The sequence below is a fragment of the Halichoerus grypus genome, chromosome 2 (genome assembly GCF_964656455.1).
Source record: "Halichoerus grypus chromosome 2, mHalGry1.hap1.1, whole genome shotgun sequence".
NCBI classification, from domain to species: domain Eukaryota; kingdom Metazoa; phylum Chordata; class Mammalia; order Carnivora; family Phocidae; genus Halichoerus; species Halichoerus grypus.
The window spans coordinates 209,261,741-209,288,478 of record NC_135713.1 but is presented as its reverse complement, the minus strand read 5'-3'; the positions used below and the strand labels follow the sequence as shown (position 1 = coordinate 209,288,478).

The following is a 26,738-nucleotide window of genomic DNA, read 5'->3' as shown; positions in this document are numbered from 1 at the left end:
TTGTTCTCGCCCGTTCGGGGGAATGCCAACACGCCAGGAAAGCACCTGTCTAGAGCCGAAGAGGGACGAACACCTGCGGCAGCTACACGAACCTGGCGGATCCGGGAGCAGCAGGCCTCCATGCCCCCTTCCCCCACCCCCATCTCCGCCCAGCGCCCAGCTCGGGCCCTCCCTCCCACACCCTGTCCACTTGCAGCAGGAGACGGTGCACCCAAACCCATACCCTGCACCCCCGCTTCCTGCTGGAAGCCCCCGCAGCCCACTCACCCTGCCTGGCGGGATCCGCCTCCCCGGTCTCCAGGGCGTAGTACTCGCTGCAGAGAGCAGCCAGGGCCAAGACAGCCGCTTCCTGAAACAAAGCGGGGTGTGAGTGCGCTGTGCAGCCTCCCAGGCGCCCCAGCCATCGGATTGTTCTGCGGTCAGGCCAGTGATTAAGTTTGAAACAAACAGAAACTGAATCATATACTCCTTTCCAGCACGTCTGTTGATCATCATCAGATATCTGTCAGATAACTTCAATATTCTCTGCAACTAATAATCTGAATGGAAAATATGATTTCTTCCATTCATGCAAAGTCTTCTAATAAAAGTTAATAATAAAATGGGGCATTTTTTTCTTTCCCAGCAGAATCAGCGAAGGGCAAAGTGTGTGTTGTACACACAGAAGTAACATACAGGCCTCACTTAGAGGGGAAGTTGCGGGGCCAGGGTGGGGGGAGGAGAGTGGGAGCTGATGTGGTAGCAGCCGCGCCCCCCGGCCCCCCCCCAGAACACCTGTACTGCCAAGAGGAGGAGCCTGAGCTCCAGGTAAGCCTCTCAGGGTCAGACAGACAGCAAAGGGCAAATGCTGGATTTCTATGTTCTTCCCACTGCTTCCCCAAATCAGGCTGCTGAGCCCAACAGAGCAGCCCTGGAGAGAGGGGCCGGAGGCTGCACAGGGAGGGCCACACAACGCAGCATCACACCGAGATGTCACCTGTGCAAACTACCACAATCCCTGCTGGTGTGAATCAATTAAGGGAATGCTCTTAAAAGGAAATTTTGAGGCCTGACCATGAAACATTCAGATTCAACTAGTAAAACTGTACTTGGATTCTACAGAACGATAAAGTTCCTTTAAAAAAAAAAAAGCATACGCAGGAGGCTGGAGAATTACTCATATGGGAAACCAACACGGACTTCCATTTCTCCACCCTCAATACCAAGGCCCGTCACCATCCACACTAGGACCTCCGTCACAGCTCCGCTAGGCCAAAGTCACGTGTCCCAGGATAGGAAAACAGCACATCGGCCACCGGACACACACACTCTGTCCTTGCTCAAGATAGCCAGCACTCTCGGGCAAGGACCCTGGACTGCAGCTCCCACCTGCACCTAAGTGTCACGGCAGAGTCTCCAACCCCACCATTCTGCATCTCAACGGGACACAAAACTCCCCAACTGAATAAACAATCACTATGGACATACAGGAGAGATGTTCAGAAGCTGAATCTAATTTAACCAGAAACTGTCATATAAAATTTAAATATTCTGGTCATCATTGGCTGCACTGGTTTTTCTGATTATAAATTACATAGATAATACAATCTAGAATTCCAAATATAATTATGGCATTTATCAATGATCACAACATTCGTGTATAAAAGGGACTCATAACGCACACAGTCCTTTGAAACAAACACTAAAAAAAAAAAAGATTAATGTCACTATTTTTTTAGATTTTATTTACTTATTTCAGAGAAAGAGAGAGAGAACACGTGAATGAGCAAGGGAAAGGGCAGAGGGAGAGGGAGAGAGAAAGAATCTCAAGCAGACTCTGCACTGAGTACAGAGCCCAACATGGGTCTTGATCCCAGGACCCTGAGATCATGACTTGAGCTGAAATCAAGAGTTGCACGCTCAACCAACTGAGCCACCCAGGCACCCCGAGTGTCACTCTCTATACAATGCAACAGCCAGAAAAATCTTGCTTACCATACCTTGATCTGTTGTCTAGAATGACTTGAAATAAGATGGAGATTTCTCAGTGTGTCATTTATCACCCACTGCCAACCATCTGTCAAAGGAACAAAAGACATTCATTTACCCAATTAAGAACATGTAGATGAAATTAAAAACCACAGATCTTCTACCTCTTAAAGTTGGTAACCTTAGAGATGAATCTGGAGAAAATCTAAGGTAAACGTTACGCAGGTTATACAAAATCCAAGGGCCCTCTCCATTCGGAGAGAAAGCCTTCTTTCGGCTGCTGAAATGTCAAACTGTTACTGTGAGAAATTTTTGCTCTTTTAACACCGAAAGCTTCAGGAGGCCACTTCTGGAAGCACCTCTCTCTCAAACAATGCCCCTGGGCCCCCACCAATAAAAACCTAAATATTTAACTCAATTAGATCCCACACTGAGCATAGAATGCTAAATTTAGGGGCGCCTGGGTGGCTCAGTCGTTAAGCGTCTGCCTTCGGCTCAGGTCATGATCCCAGGGTCCTGGGATCGAGTCCCGCATCGGGCTCCCTGCTCCGCAGGAAGCCTGCTTCTCCCTCTCCCACTCCCCCTGCTTGTGTTCCTGCTCTCGCTGTCTCGCTGTCAAATAAATAAATAAAATCTTTTAAAAAAAAAAGAATGCTAAATTTATCCAATTCTTTTTTTTTTTTTTTTTTTTTGGTCTCCTGGTCCCAGAACTTGAGGCTGCAAAAGCAAAGAATAAGGGCGCCTGGGTGGCTCAGTCGTTAGGTGTCTGCCTTCGGCTCAGGTCATGATCCCAGGATCCTGGGATCGAGTCCCACATCGGGCTCCCTGCTCAGCAGGAAGCCCGCTTCTCCCTCTCCCACTCCCCCCGCTTGTGTTCCTGCTCCCGCTATGTCTCTCTGTCAAATAAATAAATAAAATCTAAAAAAAAAAAAAAAAAAAAGCAAAGAATAAAGTTGGCCAGGGGATAAAGGTGACCCCAAGGCCCCTTTCTTACTGCCTCTCTGTGGCCACGTGCCATAGAAGGTGGAGGACTCGAGGTCTGCAGAGGGGCCTGGCCACTGCTCCACAAGAGCTGTCCCTCCTCACACATCCTGCCTGCACCCCGGGTCCTGCAGGCCTGCACCATGCATCTGTCGGGGTAAGGGACAAGGCAGCCAGGAGCTCTGAGGAAGGAGCCTGACCTCTCACTAGACAAGGGAAAGATTCTCTCTCTTTTTGAGGAGGAGAGTGGGGGGGATGCTCATTATTTACAACGGGTTATCATCTATCCTTTTAACTTGAAATAGTTCTGGGAGGAAATGCTATAATGTGAGTCTACAAAGAAAAGCACTTACCGATTATGACGTCACCTCTAAAAGGCATCTTGGAAAGGGACAAGTTTTCTATTAAAATGCACACTAGGAAGGAAAAGAATAAATGCAATGTCATTCTCCAGAGTGCCCATCGAAGCACCTATCCTGCTGAGTGCTGAGCTGCTGGTACCAAGTCCCTCCGGCCACTCCGGACACACCAGTGCCCGTGTCTGGCCAGCCCGTGAGCAGCCCCAGCACCTCCTCAGCTGTGCAGCCTCAGGGAACCTGCTCCAGACCTGGCCCAGGTAGAGGCAGCCCCAGGGCCACATGGAGCAACACAGCCCACAGCTACAGAAGTGACCCCAATACGAATCTCCAGGGACGACTCTTGATTCAGAGGACGCATGTGCTGACGGGGCCATCGACACCTATAAGTGACCAGGAGCTATGGTATCTGCCTGAGATGAGGACCACAGAGGAGCTGCTAACGCAGGAGGAAAGGGGATCTCCAAAGACAGTGGCAAGAGTCAGGTGAGCACTCACAGTCCACCTAGGTCAGGACAGGTGAGCACCCAGGAGTCCACTGAGGGGCCAAAATGAGGACAAACCAAGAGCACTGAGCTGCATGCTGTCAACAAACAGAGAAATTAATGCTATTATCCTCAACAGAATGGTTCCTGGACAAGCCATGGTGTTGAAATCTTGGGTAAATTCCTGACCTCTGTGAATAATTAATGTCAGTTTTTTAAATAAAGAAACACAATTGCACTACTAATTATTTACCCCAAAGATACAGACATAGTGAAAAGAAGGGGCACCTGCACTCAATGTTCATATCAGCAATGTCCACAATAGCCAAACTGTGGAGGGAGCCAAGATGCCCTTCAACGGACGAATGGATAAAGAAGATGTGGTCCATATATACAATGAAAGATTACTCAGCCATCAGAAAGGATGAATACCCACCATTTGCATCGACATGGATGGAACTGGAGGGGATTATGCTAAGTGAAATAAGTCAAGCAGAGAGGGACAATTATCATATGGTTTCACTCATATCTGCAAAGTAAGGAATAGCATGAAGGACCACAGGGGAAGGGAAGGAAAACTGAATGGGAAGAAATCAGAGAGGGAGACAAACCATGAGAGACTCTGGGGGCGCCTGGGTGGCTCAGTTGGTTAAGCGACTGCCTTCGGCTCAGGTCATGATCCTGGAGTCCCTGGATCGAGTCCCGCATCGGGCTCCCTGCTCGGCGGGGAGCCTGCTTCTCCCTCTGACCCTCCCCCCTCTCATGTGCTCTCTCTCTCTCTCTCTCATTCTGTCTCAAATAAATAAATAAAATCTTTAAAAAAAAAAAAAAAAAAAAAAAAACCATGAGAGACTCTGATCTCCAGGAACCAAACTGAGGGTTATGGAAGGGAGGGGGATGGAGGGATCGGGTAAGTGGGTGATGGGTATTAAGGAGGGCACATGTGATGAGCACTGGGTGTTATATGCAAATGATGAATCACTGACACTACATCAAAACTAATGATATACCATACAGTGGCTAACTGAACATAATAAAAAAATTAAAAAGTTGAAATAAGGGATTAAAATAAATGACCAAAATTGTCATCATATAAAGACTAAGGAGTGCACACTTTGAAAGGGATTTTCAGTGTAGTAAAGGAAACTGAATATATTTAGAAATTATAAAAAATAAAAATTCCAAGAAGCCAATTCAATATTTTTTGCAATTTTTTTCTTATATTAAACTTATTTACTGTTCAGATTTTTAAGGAGTATTCTTTATACATCAATTTTTATTGTCTATGATGATGATGATTGACATAATTTGTACATTACATATCACTGAAGACCAATGGTTTGGGGTCCCTAAATAAATGTACACAGTTCATCAAAAAATCTGGTATTTGTGAAAATATTACATCATTTCAGCTATTACTTTAAAAAAAAGAGGGGGGCGGCGCCTGGGTGGCTCAGTCGTTAAGCGTCTGCCTTAGGCTCAGGTCATGATCCCAGGGTCCTGGGATCGAGCCCCGAGTCGGGCTCCCTGCTCTGCGGGAAGCCTGCTTCTCCCTCTCCCGCTCCCTCTGCTTGTGTTCCCTCTCTCGCTGTGTCTCTTTCTGTCAAATAAATAAAATATTAAAAATAAATAAAAAAAAGATTACCACACCCATGGCAGAAATCAGTCCAGTATAATCAATAGGTTAAAGACACCACCCACCGCAAAGAAAACCAAAGTGTGGGATGGAATCCACGATGCTCAAGGGAGGGTGGCCCTGCACCCACCACACTACAGAGAAACATCAGAGAAAAAACTACCGCTGGCATTTTGGTGACCACCCCTGGGCACCTGGTACAGCCACACCCACCCTCAAGCAGGAAGGAATGGTGCTGCTTCCCCCACGGACACCCCCCTTTTAAGGGTCTCTCTACTCCCCCCTTTTGGTCCCTCAACTCCCGCCTTGAGCCCAGAAACCAGGCCTCAGCTGGAGCGTGACAGAAGTCAGGCCACCAGGCTGGGCGCAAGACAAGCACCTCCAGACCCTGGTGCTGACAACAGCTCCCCCCAAGGTCATGGTGTGCTGGGGTGCTTCCTGCCGTCACGCGGGGACCCACGGGCCAGACAGCCGTGCCCTCAAGTGCCACCGGCCAGAGCTGAGAGCACAGCCGCGCAGTCTGCATGCACCTAGGGTGCCGCAGACCAAAGGTGAGCCGGGCCCCCTCCTCGCAGCTCCTGACTCCCGTCACCCATGACCAGGAACGAGGTCCCACCTAGCGCTGGCAGAGACTCCAGCCACCACCCTGCTTTTCTAACAACGTAACCAACTCCCAGGAGCCCCTGACTTCTTCCCGCTTGCAGACCAGGCAAGTGCTGTCCTGTATGGTACTCAGATGCAGGGCAATCCTGGGGGCACAGCTCCCTGCCAGGCCACCACACCAGTGCGATCTGAGACCTCTGCTGTGACCAGCTGTGGCCCAAGGTCCTGCCCACACCCCCTCACTGTGCCCTTTGCTCCTCAGGGCCCCCTGTGCCTGCCCGCCCAGGCCGTACCCCACACACTTCCTGCTCATGGCCCAAGGGACCACCTCGTCCGCCAGGAGCCCAGCACCCAGGCTGCTCCTGTGACAGAGGGATGCGCGCCAGTCCTGCACGGAGGCCCGACTGCCGTCCGGGGCTGCACACGGAGGTCAGAGCAGCACACGCTGTGCACAGCTCGGCGGGCTGGAGGCCTGCAGCCCAGCTCTGAGGTCGGGGCACAGGGAGCACGGGAAGCTCAAGACCCTCTCTGCAGCCACTCAAGGATCTGCACATGGTCGCTGCTCGGCGGGCTGGAGGCCTGCAGCCCAGCTCTGAGGTCGGGGCACAGGGAGCACGGGAAGCTCAAGACCCTCTCTGCAGCCACTCAAGGATCTGCACATGGTCGCTGCTCGGCGGGCTGGAGGCCTGCAGCCCAGCTCTGAGGTCGGGGCACAGGGAGCACGGGAAGCTCAAGACCCTCTCTGCAGCCACTCAAGGATCTGCACATGGTCGCTGCTCCTTAATAAAACTGAGACTCTCAGGGCACCTGGGTGGCTCAGTCTTTGGGCGTCTGCCTTCGGCTCGGGTCATGATCCCAGGGTCCTGGGACCGAGCCCCACATCGGGCTCCCTGCTCTGTGGGAGGCCTGCTTCTCCCTCTCACACTCCCCCTGCTTCTGTTCCTGCTCTCGCTGGGTCTCTCTGTCAAGTAAATAAAATCTTAAAAAAAAAAAACAACTGAGAATCCCAAATGAGGACTGAGGCAGAAGTAGGAAACTAGCAGTTCTTTGTGAAGACGAGGATTTGGGGCAAATGAGAGCAGCAAGGCATGCTGCAACCCCCTGCCTGGGCTAGCTGGCCGGGGAGGGGGATACAGGGACAGTTCTGGGGGCGCCAACTGGGTGGGGCAGGGCACATGGGAGGAAGGACACAGAAGGAACAGTGAGAACCGGTGCGGTGGATTATTCCAGAAGCAAAGGGACAAGAGTTCCAGGAAGAAAAGGAACCACCAAGCACACATACTGAAGGGTCTGGTCCAGAGGTCAGGCTGGGGGACTGCGCAGAGCGCTCAGGGAGCCTGGGAGGGACGTAGGACTGGCGGTGCCCGCCCCTCCCGCACCAGCCCAGCTCCGGCCATGTGCTTACCAGTCCCCACCCTATGGTCACCCCACCAGAGGCCTGCCCTCTGAGCCTACAGGCCCTCCCTGACTTCTCCACTCCCTGGTGAGGGGCTCCCCTGCATCCAGGCCTGCCCGCCTGCGCACAGCCAGGTGCCTGACAAACGACCCCCAGACAAGTGGAGGAGTGCTGGGGTTTCTCGTGGATTTAGCTGGGAAGGCTCCAGGAAAGCTAGGCATCGTCTGAGTTCCCCGTGGACATTCAACTAAAATCTGAAGTCTACCCTTTGCTGTACAGTTACACACAGAGTGCACTGAGGAGGGAAAGATGGTGACAGCCCTTCGTGAAAGACAAATCACAGCTCCGTTCGCCCACCCTAGCCCAGCCGCCGACCCTGTGGCTGCCAAAATACATCAGAACACGCAGGAGCTGAAAGACCCTGCAGTGAGCACGCAGGAGTGGAGGTGGCAGGCGGGCCCTCGGTCGCAGGAGCCACGTGTGCCGCAGCACACTTCTGGCCTGGAGGACCACGAGGACCACGCAGACCACGCAGACCACGCAGCACTGGAGACAGGGAAGCCAACGCCCTTAGGACTTTGTCACGTACAAGCCCATGGCTCAGACCTACCTGCTTGTCTCATGAGTTCTCCTCCGAGACCCCTGAAAATTAATGAAGACACTCAGAGTTAAAATCTTTCTTATACATCACAACATAAAATATCCTAAGTGACAGATATAACTTCGGGCTCCGAAGTTACACAGTGAGATGCTGCTCAGCCGCACTTCTTCCTGCTGGTAATTACTGCCTTTCAGTAAAGAAATGGAAGACGTGCTGTGACCATCCTCCAGATGAAGTCATTCTGATTCTCGGGTTTTCCTGGGCACGATAATCCTTATGGCATGAACCGCACCGTACAGTCACACGGCACAGATCCCAAATACTGCTCAACTCTTACTAAGAACAAGGGACACTGGGAAGTTACCACCATCCAGCCCGAGGAAGCAAGCCACTAAGGTCCGCTAGAGAAGAAACATGGCCCGTTCTGGACACCTAATACCGGACACTGAGCACAGCAAAGTGGCAGATGTGAACATAAGCGCACTCCACAAGAAGACAGAAGTCTGTTTATGAGACTGCGGCTTCTGGCGCAGAGTAACAGGACTGTCTCCCTTCTGCGCTAAGCGATTCAGAAACTGGATGACATCTAGGAAAGGAAGGCTCTCGACATGGAGAACAGAGTCTGGCGCAGGAGGGAAGCAGGCAAGTCAAGGGCGCTCCCAGGCTCAGGGTGGGGAGCCAAGCCCAGGGGCCACCTGCCCGCTGAGTCCAGGAGAAATTTAAACCAAATTTAAAAGCAGCACAGATGTATTTAGAATCTGTAAAATGCTAATGGACACCACCATAAGCCATCGGCTATCAGACAAAAGCTAGGCGCGCTAGGGCATTCCCTCGTCCTGGGGGGTCTGCCTGAGGCTCTCTGCCCACTCCGGACCACGGTTTATCAGTCCAGGGGGCTGAAGCATTTCACCAGAAAGAAATGAGCATGCTCTCTACTTGAGGCGGAGCTGCTCCTCTTTGCTGTCAAAACAGGTGGAAAGCCAGCGTGGACGGTGTCAGTGGAACAGTCGAGAGCCCAAGGGGAGCTCCCCAGGTGCTGACCCCTCCTCACCAGCCATCAAGGAAAGCGTGCGGCGGGAGCAGTCACGTCCATGCCCGAAAGCACAGCCACGCCACCCTCCCTCCCTGGGACCGTGCCACGCTGTGCAGCGGCTGTCCGTGTGCACGCTCAGCTCCACCAGGTACTTCTGGTGAAGTGTCCATTAACCCACACTGGGAAAGAAAGCAGCACCTCTGTAGTCGCTCAGGAGGTGCACATCGTCTGCAGGGAAACACAAACATCCTGCCCCAACCAGAGTGGAAGGACAGTTGAAGGGGACAACACTGTGGAAGCATCCCAAGACCTCAGACACATCTCGGCACCAACCACGGGGCCCGTGGAGCCACGGAAGGTCCGGACACAGGCCCAGCCACGTCCCACAGGTGCTCACGAGATGCGAATGAGCCCCACTACACACTGGCTCAAGCACAGGGCTGTCCGTGGGGGGACAGCCATTAAGAGAGGCCGCGTCTGTGCCACTGAGCCATCGACAAAGCTATCCAGAAGAGGGGATTCTGAAATAGGATAGGAGCGCAGAAGACCAGCTTTAAATTAACTTAGACCAGCTGCCAAAGCAGCAGAGAACAACGCTAGCTAGCCCCTGACCAGGGGCTCAGGCCAGGACCACTGCTTCTCGGCCCCCTTCCAGGGCTTCTCCTGCTGAGGAACTTCTTTCAGAACTACTCAGGTGACCTGAGGAGGTCTGAGACCCTGGCCAGGGGTAAGAGCAGGCCATGCACTTTCAGGAAGAGACGAAAAGGTGAGCATGTCAAGAACAACAGAGAACAGGCCACGTTCCCTACCCTAAACAGTTACATTAAAAAGCCACAAAGAAAAATGAAAAGGTAAGCCCCAGACTGGGAGAAAATTCTGGGCGATCACATCTATAAAGAGCTCACATCTAGAACATATGGAGTGCTGACAGCTCAGTGAGAAAACAGACCATGAAATTTTTTTAATAAGCGAAAGATTTGAACAGTCACTTCACGGAAGGAGATAGAAGATGGCCAGTCATACAGGAGAAGATGCCAAGCTCACTAGCCCGCAGGGAGATGCAACTCAGGGCTGTGCTCGCGGCCTCTGCACACCCACAGGGGCAGCTCCCGGTGAAGACTACCCACCATGTGTGATGAGGACAGAGAACGCTCCCAAACACTGCTGGTGGAAGCAAAGGGGCACAGCCCTTCGGACAAGTCTGACGGGGCCTTAAAAATACACCACCACCACCTCCCCCAGGGATTTACCCAAGAAAAGTGGAAACACACATCCAGACCAGGACTTGACCACCAATGTTCACAGCACAAGTATCCCAAGTAGCCAAAACCTGGAACAACCCAACCCCCACCCCGACCTGGTGGGCAGATAAACACGCCAAGCACACGGTGATACAAAGACAACACCGTGGTGCACACCACAACAAGGGTGAGCCTCTGAAACCTCGCGCTAAGTGAAAGCAGCCAGACCGCAAGGACGTCCCGGTGGGACTCCATCTGCATGAAATTCACAAGGGGCAGCACTACAGAGAAAGAGCTCAGATGGGGCCCCCGGGGCTGGGCTGGGGACCACTGCAAAGGGCAGGAGGAAAGCGTCAGGGTGACACCAGCTGCTCAGCATGGCGGCGGCAGCCACACGGCCATCTGCAATGACCAGCACCCATCGGACCACACGCTTACACAAGCAAACTTTATTACAGGACTCAGAAACCTCAATAAAGCTTAAAAACACCAACGAGGCTAGTTCGACCTTCACATCTTCTAATTGTGATGCCCCTTCAAAGAAAGTAACACAAGCCAGGTATCCATGGGGGTGACTGGACAGAAGCCCTAACAGGCCAGCCCAATCTTCACTGACAGAGTATTTTTTCTTTAAGACACAAAACAAGAACGTGGGTTTTGTGAAGCTTACCTGTATAACTGACGATCATAAAGCTAAAATGAAGAAGTGAAAGTTAGTTATTTAAATTAATTGCTTTTTTATAACCACACGGTAGATATAGAACATTACTGAGCACTGGACAGGAGTGATGAGGACACAGCAGGAACAAGCGTTTCTCAGGCTGGGCGTCCTCACAGAGCTGACAGCGGGGTCCTCATGACAGAGCCCACTCTACTCCCAGCAAGCACCTCATGACAGCCTGCTTTCTGGTGCCCCCACTTGGAAGGGGAAACCAAGGCACAGAGAGGGGAGCCAGGACTGACCTGTGTCCTGGTTCCAAGGTCCCCAGACAGCCTCTTGGGCAGCCGGAACCACCAGCACCCCTCTCCCCAAGTTGGCACTGAGCTTGGCCAATGCCTTCTTTGTGTCCCACAGAAACTCAAGGGGGGCAGGCTCTGCTGCTTCCTGAACTCCACAAAGGACCCCTAGCTCGGGGATGCCCCGCCTGGCTGCCGAGTCTCCACGCTGCACCCCTCTCAGCACCACCCTCATGCACACCACCGCACAGCACTCCCACACCCCACTGAATGGATTTGCCAAAATCATAGCCAGTAGCATACATAGGATGAGGATCTGGTATCAACATGGTGTTATACCTACAGAGATAAATCTTAAAGAATATAGAACTCTATTCGGAACAACAAATATTCAACCCATCTAAATCCTCACAAGTGACTTTGATGTTATCCGGTAACATTAGGCCTGTAATTCACACTTCACTTCTTCTGAATCGCAGAGATTTGGAAAATCTCAAAAACCCACAAAAATGGACATACTTCCCCCCCAACCCTAAGATGTGCAAACACAGAGTCTGGGTGTGATTTCAGATGGCAGTCCCACCGTGGAGGCGCAGGTGGGAGTCAGAGCCATCATGCTCATTCTATGTGCCGCCTCCACGGAACAGGCCACGTCCATGACAGAGGCGTGGAACGCGCCCGAGTCGCTGAGCTCCCAGGGAACAAGTGTAGCCAGGCAGCACAGAAAGACGAGCACCAGACAGGAGAGACCGTGTCACCTGCCCGGGCCCCGATCAGTGGCAGGAGGAGAGCGCGTGCACCTCCCACCCCAGACGAGCCACCAATGAGGCCAAAGAAGAGACCTGCTTCTGAGCAATGGGCCCCAGGACTGATCTCAGCAGGACCTGTCCTGTCATCAGACTCTGGGGCTTCGATCACGGCTAAGGAGGGGGGAGAGAGCTTGTAAGGGCAGAGGACAGTTCCAGGCACCAGGAGACCTGGAGAATGGGACCCTCCCAGGGGCCGCACACAAACCTGCTGGTGAATCTGCTTCAGGCCCTGCACTGCTGCTTCATCCAGGTAGTCTGCGACGGGCCTGCATGGGTTCAAACACAACAGCTGAGATCCTGAGGACAGCAAGCACTAAAGGAGCCTGGGGCTCAGAAAGGTCTGCACTTTGTTCAGGTGCCCAACCAGCTTCCCCAAACACCTGTAGAGGGTAATCCCCGAAAGCAGCATCTACTCAAAGAGGGAGGTGTATGGACCTTCCCGTAAAGCCGTGACCCATGCAGCAGCTTGCTGACAATGGACACAGCCCTGGGATGGAGACAGAAAGGGCCCTGCTGGAGAGCCGAGACCCCCAGGACCCCAGAGCAGCCAATATGACTGTCTGAGAAAAGAGACAAGACCCCCCAATGCTGAGCTGAGGGCCTGTGACCAGACAAGAGCTCACACAGTGGCTTCATGCTGCCAAGGCACAGTTGGCCCTCAGCCTGCATCCAAGAACCTGGATCTCGGGACGCTTCCCACCCTTCCCTAACTGTGAATGGGGATTCTCTGTGCCTAGACTGTTGGTACAAACCACGTGCCTTATGCTGACATCTGTTTTCCTTCTGGGAGTCTGGGATGCGGGTCCAGGCAGAGGCCACCCACATCCCAGCCCCCAAGAAAACCCCAGGTGCTGGTCTCTCTGACCTGCCCCGGTGAACACTTTCCCAGGTTGTCACGCCCTGGTGCATCCCGTGCCACTATACTGGGCAGGACTCTGGCTCTCGCCTGGTCTCTGCTCAACCACAGAGAGCACTGCCATCAACACCAAGTCCTCTGCCTGGCCCACAGGTGCCATTTCACCCCCATGTGGATGTCCTAAAAGCTGCACGACAGTGTACGTCTAGGCCATGGGGCGCAAGGGGGTGAACCAGATCAAAGCTCCTGGGCTTGTCACCAGAACCCTGCCTCACATGGCCCCCGGGGAATCATCCAGAGTGATCTGATGGGATTAAAACACAGTGTTCCTCAAACTGCAATCCAAAATCCAGGTTGCAGACACTGTGGTGTGTTGTGAGCTTTTCCTTTTGTGGAAAAGTCGGCTGGAAAGAGTAGAAACCCCAATGGTACCCTACAAACGTACAAAACATGGCACATATGGAGCTGCTCCAAATGCCCCTGTGCTCCCCCACTGTTTGTTAGAGCTCTGCCAGCTAGAAAAGTTCTCAGTGGAAATGTTACCATTTATATTCTCTGGTATTCTAAATTATGAAAAGTAATAATGAGCGAAGAATACTGAGTATACGGCCCACTCACTACCCTCTCTGAAAACATGTCTTGCTTTTATAACCTAACTCGATACCCAGAAAGACAAGGGAACGTAAGAAAACAGCCACACCTAAGGCCATCAGTGGCCCCAGCTGGCCAGGAACTCGCAGGCTCCTGCTGGAGAGGTGGCAGTCCGTCAACGGACACGGCTCGTGAGAGGAGAGAGAACACTGAAAAACTTCATCAAATAAAACACAGGAATCTGACGACCAGTGACACCGTCACAAGTAAACAAACATGAAGGTGGACGGGGGTCCCCAGCTCGCAACTGCAGTGGTTCCACGGGACCGTGGCGCTCCTCCTACCTGTCCTCTTGTACCGAGAGTCTGTACAGGCCGCGGGCGACCTCCGCACAGGCAAGCACAGCTCCGTGCCGCGTGTGCAGGTCCAGACTCTGCGTCATCGACAGCAGACGTGGGAGAACTGCAAAGGACAGGGGCCAGACGACACATCAGTGAGTGCACAGAGGATAATGTGTCAGACTCACAGACTCGGGATCCAAAGGGGAGACATACCCATGGAACGTGACCTCTGTAAGGGCCACGAGTGCAATACCTGGGACTTAACCCAAGTCAACAGGCCAAACCCTCCTCGGCACCCAGAGAAGTGAGCGAAATGGGGGAGGGGAGCTTCCCAATCCTCAGGTCCCCGAGACACAGGGCAGGGACACAGAGTGAAGAGAGAGAATTGGGTCTTTGCTGTGGCTGAATGGCTGGCAGAGGCTCTGCCTTGAGCACAGAGCAGGATGGAGGCCGAGCGGCAGGACCCTACAGTTGTGCGTGATGCGCCTCAGTGTGGGAGCCTGCTGCCCCTGCTCAGAGCAAAGGACACTTCTACGACTTTGGTGCTCTGGCGATGGAAAGCAAAGTCACAAAACCCTTGCGGGCTGGTGGAGTGCAGACAAGGAGCCCTGTCCACACCAGCTCTGCCCCACCAACCTGGGAAATCACAACCCTCTGAGCTTCCACTTCCCTGAACACGCAAATGCAGTGCTGCAGGGGCTGTAGAAGCAGACGGCATCCAAGCCAGAGGCACCCCACACAGGCGCTCAAACATGGCAGCTAGCAGCGGTCAGTGTTCAAGAACTGGGGAAATCCCTCATCCTGTTAATGCTCTCCTACCGGAAAGAAAGGACAAGGTGGAGCGCCCCTTCATTCAGGCCATGACGATTATCAATTATAGGTAAATAAGAGACTCCTGACGTCGCATTTCACAAACAGACCATGAAGGTGAAGGCCTTTAGGAACTAACGGCCCAGAGTGTGTGAGAGGCACACATAAGTAAAATCGGTGACTCCAAATGAAGAGCCACAATGTGACCACTAGTTACCCTATAAAAGTCAGTGAGAATAAGCATAACTTAAAGAAATTTGAGTATGGTTCCCTATATTGAAATCAGATGTTTGTTTATTCTGGAATATGGGTTCTTTCCTTAATGATAATGGGTGTGGTCCCTTTGGACCTGGCAGTTCTCCTCTCCTATTCCCTCAGCCAGGAGCTGCCAGAAAGAAGCTCATTTTTTAATTTATTAGATTGTGAATTACTTCATTTAAAAAAAAAAAAGCTACTTCTGAAATACACGAGACACACAACGGAAGCCATCAGCTCCCTGCGGTAATCGGTGCCTGCACCCAGGGCACACACACCGCAATGTTCACGGCGTCTGGTTGTGTTCTGTCCCCTGACCAAGCGCAGACCAGCTCTTCATTCACATGCTTTTCAGCGAGAGAGAAACATAAGGTCACTCTCAGCCCTCCAGGCCTGGACCCCAGCACAGCGGCCTGTCCTCGCCCTGTGCTGTGTGCGTGGCGGATGCGCAGGTGCACACGCGTGTGCGTGTGTTGCCAGCAGGATGGCGGAACACACCCACCGTGAGCGGCGCTGTACTCAGGAGCTCGCTGGGCCAGGTTATGCAGAGCCTTCGCAGACAGCTCCCTGATGACCCTGGGGGAGGGATGAAGACAACTGTCAGTTCCTTCCTTCTGATGATTCGAACTTTATTCCACTCATGAAGAGAGAGGACAGACAGAACACAGGAGTGCCAACTGCCCACTGACTCAAAACCACCAATAAAAACAATAGAAATGAACAAACAAATAAGCACCTGTGATTGTAACACAAGAACAAGCAAACTGACCAAACGGAGGGCCTGAGCCAGGCCTGCATGGGGCACAGCCTCCCTCTCTGGGTGCCACGTGGCAGTGTGTCTCCAACCTCCCACACCCCAAGGGATTCAGAAGACGGGCGTACTGGGCAGAGCCACGTGAAACCCTCACTGTGAGGACCACAAGGGTTGCACGGGAGGAATGTCGTATGGCTAAGGCACAAATCACATCAGTACAGATACTTCCAATGAAAACACATCAGACACGTTCTCAACACATCAAACGACAGAAGGAAGCCCCCAGGGCTGGTGAGTGAGCCTGCTGGGGCCAGATGGCGCTGACCAGACCCAGCTTCCCCAACCTCACCCTACCCGCCAGGCACTAGACGCCAGGAGGGCACAGCGGTGGAGACCAGTCATCACTGCAACAACAATGCTTTGGGTGATGACAACAGGACAACACAGAAACAGGATAAAAACATCAGGGTGGAAACAAACATGCAAAAGAGGGCTATCTGTATTTTGACGATTAAACATCCAAAATACATCAGCACTGAGTGAACACAGAAACATGAAAACAGGATGTCCCCTGTACCAGGCAGGACCATGTCCCACCCCTCCTGGACCCCCAGGTCCTGCTTAGGGGGTCCACTTCTGACAGCAAACCACGAGTTCTTGGAGGCAGGGATGTCTCAGGCACCAAGAACCTCAACACCACACATCCACGACCACCATGCCCAACACTAATCACTTGGTCACTAACACCAGTCAAATCCAGCACTGCACCCCCACAGCCTCCATAAGTATTTGGTCAATATTCAGGAAGCTGTTTCTGAAGAATGAGTGATTAAAGGGTCACAAAGCAGAGAACCATTTATTTCAGCAGGAAAAAGTCCCAAGGAGGCAAAGGGGGTGGCCACTCCAACAAGCATACTTACCTGCATCTTTCCCAATTAGTGCCCCTTTGAGCATAAGCTTTCTCTACTTAAAACCATTGTATTTATCACCTAGACAGAAGACCTAAAACTATAAACTCTTAAAAGAAAAGAGAAGAGAAAAGCTTCGTGATGTTAGATCTGGTGACGGCTTCTTGGATATGACACCGAAAGCACAGGCAACAAAAGTAAAAATGGATAAACTGATAATAGATAAGTCTGCATTAAAATTTATAACTTCTGCTTATCAGAGGACATAGTCAACAGAGTGATAAGGCAACCTATAGGATGGGAGAAAATACTTGCAAATTATGTATCTGATAATTGATTAATAATAATAATATATGAAAAACCTCTACAACTCAACAACAAAAAACAAGTAACTGGATTAAAAAATGGGCAAAGGACTTGAGACGTTTCTCCAAAGACGATAGACAAATAGCCAACTAACACATGAAAAGATGCTCGACGTCAATAATCATCAGGGAAATGCAAATCAAAACCAGGAGGTGCCACCTCACATCCAGTAAGATCGCCACCATCGGGAAAAGAGAAGTCAAGGAACAGTGAGGATATGGAGGGAAGGAATGTAAGATGGTGGCTATTACGAAAACCAGTACGGTTCTGGGGGCTCCTCAAAACTTTAAAAATAGAATTACCATATGACCCAGTAATTCCACTTCTGGGTATTTACCCAAAAGAGCTGAAAGTGGGGTACTGAAGAGATATCTGCACATCTACATTCACAGCAGCAATATTCACAACAGTCAAGAGATGGAAGTAGCCCCAGGGTCCACCAACAGATGAACGGGTGAAGAAAATGTGGTCTATACACACAATGGAGTGTCACTCAGCCTTAAAACGGAAGGAAATCCCGTCACCTGCTACGACATGGATGAACGTTAAGGAGATTATGCTCGGTGAAATCAGCCAGTCACAAAAGGACAAATACTGTATCATTCCACTTACATCAGGACCCTGGAGGAATTGAATTCTTAGGGACAGAAAGTAGGATGATGGGTGCCAGGGGCTAAGGGAGGGGGTGAGGAGGACGAGTCCCTGTTCAGTGGGGACAGAGTTTCAGTTTTTCAAGATGAAGAAGTTCTGGAGATGAATGGTAGTAATGTGTGCACAACAAGGCAAATGTACGTAACACTACTGAACTGTACACAAAAAGTGGTTAAGATGATAGATATATGTGTATTTTCCCATAATCAAAAAAATTTTAAGTTATGTTTATCTTGATACGTAAATTATTTTGGGTGTCAGAACACTTCCAAAAAGAAACCCAAGAGAATGGACCAATACCTCTTAAAAGTGACACTATTTAAGGTAAAACAGAATCCCTGTATGAGTCAAGGCACACTACACAACACTGTTTGTGAAGAATTCTGCAAGGGGCTCCCCATTTTCCATGAGCAAGCCATGTACTAACCAGAGAACTAGAAAGTCCCATTTGTGAACTTCCTTTTTTTTATTTTTTTATTTTTTTAAGATTTTATTTAGAAGTGCCTGGGTGGCTCAGATGGTTAAGCATCTGCCTTCGGCTCAGGTCATGATCTCCAGGTCCTGGGGTCGAGCCCCACATCGGGCTCCTTGCTCAGCACGGAGTCTGCTTCTCCCTCTCCCTCTGCCGCTCCCCACTGCTCCTGCTGTCTCTTTCTCTCTCTGTATCTCTTGGTCTCAAACGAATAAATTTTAAAAAAAATTCTTTAAAAAATAAAAAGATTTTATTTATTTGTCAGAGAAAGAGAGTGCGTGCGCACAAGCAGGGGGGAGTAGCAGAGGGAGAAGCAGGCTCCCTGCTGAGCAAGGAGCCCGATGTGGGGCTCAATCCCAGGACCCTGGGATTTTTTTTTTTTTTTTTAAAGATTTTATTCATTTATTTGACAGAGAGAGACACAGCGAGAGAGGGAACACAAGCAGGGGGAGTGGGAGAGGGAGAAGCAGGCTTCCCGCTGAGCAGAGAGCCCAATGCGGGGCTCGATCCCAGGACCCTGGGATCATGACCTGAGCCGAAGGCAGACGCTTAACGACTGAGCCACCCAGGTGCCCCGGACCCTGGGATCTTGACCTGAGCCGAAGGCAGACGCTTAACGACTGAGCCACCCAGGTGCCCCGGACCCCGGGATCTTGACCTGAGCCGAAGGCAGACGCTTAACCGACTGAGCCACCCAGGTGCCCCTATTTGTGAACTTCTAGCTGCTATCTCCTCACTGACAGAATCCAGGCCAAAGATAGACAGATGCAGAAACATCTCCACCTCTAAAGAATCATAAAATGTCAAGGCCACATCATGCTTTATAAAGCCCAATGTGCTAGAAAGTGTTAGCTGATGTTACCCTGAGGGTCTCCAAACCTGACAGAAAGTAGAACCAGACAACATTCCCCTCTATGCTGTGGCTCACATACACTGAACACTGTCAGGTTTTCAGAGCTTATTCTAAAAAAGAAAATGTCCACAAAGAATCTTTTTTAAATTAAATTAACAAAAGCCATGAGAAAATATAGAAAACAAACAGCAAGATGACAGGCAGAAAGTGAACCACACTGATGATTATATTAAACGTGCACAGACTAAGGGCCTCACACAAAAGGCAGACTTTGTCAGAATGGATATAAAAAGCAAGACCCTATAAAACACACACAGGCTGACAGCAAAGGGCAGTAGGTGGGGAGCTGCTCCAAGGGCTCCATCTGGGCCTCTTTTGGTAAGGCCCCAAGCTAAGAATGGTTTTTACATCCTAGAAGGTCATGTAAAGAAAAAACAATAAAATATATGGAACAGAGACCTAAAATATTTACTGTCTGGCCCTTTAAAGAAAGTATGCCGACCCTTATGCTATAATTTTATCAAATCGCACTTTAAGACAAAAAATCTAACATGAAACAGAGAAGGACATGTCATGATGATAAAGGGCCAATCCGCTGGGAAGACACAAATGATAAATGTAAATGCACCTAACGAGAGAGGCCCAGAACTGAAGGAAGTGAGCGTTCTGACACATCAGCTGGAGATTTCAACAGCTCAGGAGTTTATCTAACACCACGGGTAATAATACACGGACAACTCTGTCTTAAATACCCTACTGACTGATAGGCTAATTAACTGATTCATCACAGGCTCAGCGCACGGGGTCTCTGTCCTAATTACAAGGACCTCTGCAGTTACGCGTAAGTGCCAGACACCAGCACAACTCTCAGGAAGGTCCCGCAAGGAAACCAAGAGAGAGGCCTCCTGGCGGGCGGGCCAGACCCACGCAAGCGGCACACAGAGGTGCTCCTGTTGCCAGAGGCGCCCGCTCCCGGGGAGAGCCCTGCGCTCCTGCACGTGAGGGAGACACGCCGGATGCCTCGCCACCCACGGCACTGGTCCTGGCAGAAGCTGGAACACGTTCCCCAGTAGATCAGAAAGAACTCTCTGCAAGTGACACCCACCCTAAAGCTGGGGTTCTGGACGTATGACCCATCTAGCTACTTACATCTGCAGGCGCCCTGAGATCTCCTGTCTGCACCAGCGGCCACACCGAGCGTCCTACAACAAACAATGTTGTCTTCCCAGCGGCGGTAACAGCAGCTGTGGCACGGACACCCCTCTGTGCTCTGGATCGCACAGGGAGCCCTCCCTCAGAAGGGACGGTGAGCTAGTGAAACGCTCAGAGGCCCTGAGACTGCTCCGTCATCAGGAAAAGCCACCAAAGCCTGCTAGCTTCGAGGAGACAACAGAGAAGACCGCCGGCCAGAGCAGCCATGCAGGGCAGCGCCGGAGGAAGCGGCCACCAAGGGAGTGCCTGGGGAGGCTGCTCACACTCTCCATCACACGCCAGCACGACAGTATCCACACAGGAACGTTTCACACCTAGCACACCTAAGGTCTCCAGAGGTAAAACTGGACACAGACCATTAACCAGCATGTCAGGCATGAAGACGAGAACTCCTATCATTTCTCAAAAGTCATCTTAAAATATGAAACCTACGATAAGAAGATACATTCTCAAGGCTTAGCTCAATTTAATCTCTCCTCTGGAAAAAAAAAAAAAGAATTCTAATTTGACAGATAATCTAATAAAATACATCACTAATGAGATAAGCACAAAAACACAAAACTTACCCATCCCAGTGGTTGATCTTCATGGTCACCAGGTGGTCTATCATTGGCTGTGTGTACTCAGGAAAGCCGGCAATAAACATGCTAAAAAAGACAGTATTCAGAGGCGGTGAGGATGGGAAGGAGCAGGAACCTGCTTGTGAGAGGTGAAATCATACAGCCACGTTCAAGAATAGTTTGGCAGTTCCTTATAAAGTTAAATATACAGAAATCCCCCTGTAAGTATTTACCCAGGAGAAAGAAAGCTAAAGGTCCACATGAAGACTTGCAAATAAAAGCTCACAGCAGCTTTATTCATCAGAGCCACAACCTCAAAACAGCCTAAACGTCTAGAACAGGTGAGCTAAGATGTACCCTGCAGCAGCCACGGGATAGAGACCATTCGCAACACACCGCATGCACCCGCTGAGCCAAGAAGCCCGACGCGAGAGCACATCCCTTCTGATACCACTTATGCGACGTTCTACAAACGGCATCAGTGACCCACAGTGGTGGGCTGGGGCCGCCCACCTGTGGTATCTCAGTGAAGGTGGTCACCCAGGTGTGCGCAGCGTCAGCTCTCACTGAACTGTGCCCCTCACTCCAGGACAGCTGACAGAGTGTAAATTATGCCTCAAAAATAAAAGTTACATCTAGTGAAAATACTGTAGGACAATTAAGAAAAAAAATGTCCAAATAGGACAGGCCTCTCTACTTACAACTCAAAACCCATTAAAGGAGATTGGTACATTCAAACACATAACCAAAAAAGAAAAATGTCTGCCAGGAAAAACACACCATAAACAAAGTCAAAAGACAGAAACAAACTCAAAGAAAATATCAGCAAGTGTTATCACAAATACGAGACTTCTTTAAAATAAAGTTGTTCCAAATCCATCAGAAAATACCATCACCTCATAAGATAATCCTCACAGACAGTTTACAGAGAAGAAAATGGACACAGCTCATGTTCAGCCTCCTTCCCATGGGAGACAGAAAGAAAACCTCCGTCCATCTGCCAGACTGCCAAAGTCGGGAGCGAGGGGTGCAGCCACTGTTGGAAGGATCTAGAAACACGGCTGGGGGTACCCTTCCGGTGCAGCCTCTACAGACAGTAACTGGCATCAAACAGGAAATTGAAAACATAAAGATCCAGCGATCCCATTTTTGTTAATTCATTCAGATACAACCACACAGGTGAGACGTTCCATGTGCAAGAACACTCACTTCACATTGTATATAAATCAGCAAAAGATGAGACAGAAGCCGAAGGCCAGGAAATTATGCTCCGCCCACACAGAGGACACAGGATGCAGAGCGAAGGTGCCGCACACGTGCCGCCCGTTAGCACAGCACCTTCTGCCGTGTGGGGCGGTAACCCGGGCCACCTCCTGACCTCCTCCCACAGCTGGACGGTCGTCCTCTGCGGAGGAGCACGGAAGCCACGCCAACCTTGTGCACCAGGCGCCACCGCTCGGTGTGCACCCATCTGTATGACATAAACCGACCCTCTCTAGAAGACGACCTGAGGAACTGACGACAACAAGGACCCCCGGGACAGAACCAGGACACAAGAGCACTCCTGAAAGACCCACGCCCTTGTGTTTCCTACTCCAAAAACACACAAACTCCAAAAACATTGCACATGTCACTCCCCTAAAACCCTCAACTGCCTACACATATCGTCTGAACCTGCCAGGCCATCCACACGCCCCCGCCATGGGCTGAGCCATCAGCCACATGTGCTACGTGGTGGTGAGAGACAAAGCGGATGGCACAGGGGTCGAGAAGGGTGCATGGATGCTTCTGGATCCTGGGTGGGCACACGTGTGCACATGCACGGGATGAATATGGGTGCTGCGTGGACATGCGTGTGTTACAAGGTGCCAGACCGAAGAGGGCGTTTGTTCTGGATGTGAAAGAAAGAAAAGCAGAGGCTTCTCCAGAGGTGAGACTGAGACCCTCTAACGGTGATGAAACAGATAAAGTCAGAAGGAAAAACAGAAAAACCAGGACAGTGGACAAGCTGTCAGAAAAGGAGCCAAGATGTGACCACAGGACCCCCATCACCGAAGGGCCCCGGGAACTGCCAGACAGGACTGCCCCAGGCCAGCATCCATGACCAGTGGCCTCACGGAAAGAAACGGACAGGGAGAGCCACCTGAGCTCTAGTCAAGCTCTGGCACCAACTGACAGCTGACTGTGGGGAAGACACACGTCCGGAACCACCCCCCGGTGTACAGCACTCCCTGAGTGCTCAGGGTCTGCACGGAGGCCACATGCAGCGCTAGGGAGGGTGTCAACAGAGGGTGGCAGGCGAGGGCCTGGCCACTGTCGGGACAGTAGGAGCTGGGCCACAGGGACAGCTGAAGGGATCAGCAGCATGAGGAGCACTTGAGGGCTATTAGGGACACAGAAGTGACAGAACTAGGTCACCAAGCGGATGCAGAGAAGGAGACAGTAGGAGAAGCAAAATGGAGCTGACTGTGTGGGTGGCGTGCCGTTCATCGAGCTAGGAAGCAGAGGAGGAGACAGTTTGCTCCGAGGGCCCCTTAGTTCGAAGAACTTGTATGACAGGAATGTGCAAATTACTGGAAAGCAAAATACAACAAAATGTGTTTCAAGAAGCATGCAGAGGACCACAGATGTCAGAAATCTGCTAAGGAAACTTCCAGCAGCAAGACACCCACAATAGAAAGTGCCAACGACCACTGGTTGTTTCCCAACAGAAATAGCCCTGTGTTTGCATGTTGACATCAAAGGGGCTCGAGTGGCCACCAGCCGGTAAATGGGGGACAGGGCAGGGGACAGCGGGAACTCAGTAACACAGTGAAGCCAGGACGCAAAAGCAAACGCGCCATGTGACTCCGTTCACACCAATTCCAAAGAAGGCAGACTCTGGGCACAGGAGGGGAGTCAGAGCTGCTAGGGCCCAGGACTGAGTGACTTTCTGAAATGAGGGAAGCACGCCCTGCATTGACCACAGTGGTGGCCACCCATCAGCCAAAACCCACATTTTATATTGGTGAATCTCCCTATATGGAAATTATATGTAATAAAATACGTGTACAAAAATAAATACGACCTTTTTAGAGGTTTAGTCTCAGGAATACCCAGGATACTGAAAGGACAAATCACAGACAAAAAGAAAACCTTTGCAGATTGTTTGTTTGAAAAAGTACTCGTATTCAAAATATATAAAGTATTCTCAAATTCTCAATAAGAAGAAAACTAACCCAATAAACAGGCAAAAGATTTATCAAAGCAGCCCCTGAAAGACGCTCAAAGCCTCAGTCATTAGGAAAACACAGATTAATGAGCTGCCCTGCCCAGCCACTAGAATGGCTACAATTAGAAAGATGGGCCCCAGCGAGGGCTGGCTGCCGGGGCATGGGAAACCAGGCCACTGTCCTGGAAATCCGTTTGGCAGTTTCTTAAAAAGTTAGGGTCCAGCTGTTCCAACCCTAGGTGCTCAACACACGACAGCACCTGCCCACAGACAGGCGTGTACGTGGGCGTTCACTGCTGCTTTATCTGTAGCAGCCCCCAACTGGAGACGCCCAGATGTTCCTCAACTGGGACGGACAAGCGGACGTGCTGTAGCCATACAACAGAATACTAGTCAGCAACCAAGGAATGAATGAATCATTGACATGCAACAAGTGAAAGAAGCAGCACAAATACAGAGTGCATACTGTGTGATTCCATTCACATCACTTAAGAAAATGCAAACTAATCCAGTGACCAGCAGACCGGAGCAGCTGGGGAAGGGGCCCGGGGAAACTCTGTGGTAGCAGCTCTCCCACTACCTGGGCGTGGTGACAGATCAGAATATACGTGTGGGACCGGCAGCGTCCTTGTGCTCTCAGAACTTTAACAAAGCTGTCCAAGTAAGAACAAAGGTGGAGCACCTGTTGGTACACCCCACCTGACTGTCTTCACCTGCTGCTTTCAACTTGCTTCCAATCTGTGTGCCAGAAACCCTAATCTCCAGAAGAATCAACTTGTGAGGGGTCCAGACTGACCCCCGCCTCACGAGGGACCTGACCTCCGTGCTTCCAGTTGCCAAAACGCAGACCTGACTGTTGAACCGTGTCCCATGACTCAGGACGATGCACATCCCTCACTTCAGCTCAGAAGCCCCTCACTACACCCGAGCTGGGCCCTGCTGACCCTGGACCATCCCTCCTGGGTTGTCCCCCTCCTGGGTTGTCCACCCCTGATTCAACGCGCATCCTCCCCCTGCCCCCACCACAGTCCAGCTGATGGCAGGACCCTGGGTGTCTGCCCTATCTTGGCTGGAGTGGAGAGCCCCCCAAGTGCCCACAGATCCCAGTCCTATGACCGCAGGACTCTGTCCTCACTGACCGCCTCTCTTCCACACTAAGAGTACCAAATGCACCATTAAAGAACACGCCCTGCACAGGGTTAAGCTTTGTCAAACATCTCTATGAAATGCAGACAACTGATTACATGTAAGTCTTAGACCAGCTTAGAAACTTTAGCGACAAGAAAAATACGCCAGGGCTAAAAACTGCTGATTATTTTACCCAGGAAGCTCAGGGAAAAGTGGTAAATTCTCCACATTAAAATATATGTTCAGACAGAAGGAAAAAAAAAATCACCCATACTCCCATCCCCAATGGCATATTTTAAAATTTGTCACCCTTTGGTCCCGGTTCATATGCATATTCAGTATTTGCATTTCTACGCGACAGTGACAGATGGAATTTGGTAGTCTACATTTTCTAATAAATGTCATGTGTATTTAAATATATATATATGTTCAAATATTAACAAAGAAAACAGAACAAAAGCAGGAAAAAACTGATAAGGCACAGAAAGCCATTAGATGTTGAGAAAAGATGGAAAGGATGCTAAAAATACAGTGTGTTTAGTCAAAGACTCTGAGAAAGAGGCCAAATGCTACTTTTTAAAAAAAATCTGTGCATGCTCGTAATGGAGAAAAGTAACTGCTGCACCGTCTGCACAGGTGCGAGAGTCTCTCGTCAGGATGGAGAGTGGTTAGTCCACGGTCAGGGCGACAAACCACAGACACGCCTCGCCCTCCCCGTGCTGACGCTGCAGCGAGGAGCCGAGACAGCGAGGGGCCTCCCAGCACACAAGTCACGCAGGTGCAAATCTGACTCGGGTCCTGCAGCGCTGGTGGCCATGCTACGTATCTACCCCTTGACCTGATTTCTCAAATACCTCTTCTTACTCACATGTCATAAACAAGCCAGAGATCCCTTCAACTTGGGAAAGAAAAAACAGTCCTTCCTAAGCCACCTCGGTGCATCCGCAGCAGCTGCAGGAAACATGGGCACAAAGGGGGCCTAGAGGCAGCGCCCACACAACAGGGCGGGCTGGGAGGAGGGGATGACCAGAGACAGCACTCATTCTGGTTATCATGCTTGAAGCTGTTAGCACCCCTTTAAAAAGCAAGCAGATCCCACACCCCTCCCCAGGCCACCCAGACCTGCCGCAGTCCCTCTGGATTAGTTTGCATTTTCTAGAGTCTTACATAAACAGAATCCCACACTGGGCACCTGGTCCAATCAGCAGGAAACACAAATTCCGGTCATGTAAATTACATCTACTCTTGGTGGACTTTCCAGGGGGAAGAAAGAAAATTGTGGAGCTTTTTCTGATATCTGCACCACAGGGAGTATCGTATTTTGTGACAAATTAACAACTTACCTTATAACCAGGAAACAGTTGGCTCTGTTGCCAACAGCAAAGTAGTCCGCTGCAGTCAAAATATCGATTCCGTGAGGGAAAGTGCCCTAGTCACAGAGTCAAGAGGGAGAAGAGGACAAGTGACACGAGTGAGGGGAGGCACTTCCAGAAGGTCAACAGCCACATTCACACCCACTCACACTACGACAGAGCCACGCTGGGGACCAGCAGCAGACAGCTCACTGACTGCCCGTCTCATGCTGGACACGGTGCTGGTACGGTATGAACCACTCAAAAATATTTCATTTTTTTTTTCAAACAACTCAAACATTTTCAATTTTAAAATGTTTAAGAGATTCACACCCACACCATAAAAACAAGC

At 50.7% G+C, this 26,738-nt stretch overlaps 1 protein-coding gene across 3 annotated transcripts in view; it reads right to left on the bottom strand.

Annotated features, from left to right (window-relative positions):
• TBCD (tubulin folding cofactor D) overlaps window positions 1–26,738 on the bottom strand; it is a 155,503-nt gene that overhangs the window by 20,022 nt on the left and 108,743 nt on the right. For all 3 annotated transcript variants that reach the window (XM_036092856.2, XM_036092871.2, XM_036092866.2), the window contains 10 exons: window positions 26,378–26,463; window positions 20,702–20,782; window positions 15,422–15,495; window positions 13,858–13,975; window positions 12,272–12,332; window positions 10,971–10,993; window positions 8,036–8,067; window positions 3,303–3,365; window positions 1,980–2,056; window positions 268–349 (listed from right to left, as the gene is read on the bottom strand). In XM_036092856.2, the coding sequence (XP_035948749.1) occupies window positions 268–349; window positions 1,980–2,056; window positions 3,303–3,365; window positions 8,036–8,067; window positions 10,971–10,993; window positions 12,272–12,332; window positions 13,858–13,975; window positions 15,422–15,495; window positions 20,702–20,782; window positions 26,378–26,463 (697 nt within the window). The remainder of the gene's footprint in view (window positions 1–267; window positions 350–1,979; window positions 2,057–3,302; window positions 3,366–8,035; window positions 8,068–10,970; window positions 10,994–12,271; window positions 12,333–13,857; window positions 13,976–15,421; window positions 15,496–20,701; window positions 20,783–26,377; window positions 26,464–26,738) is intronic.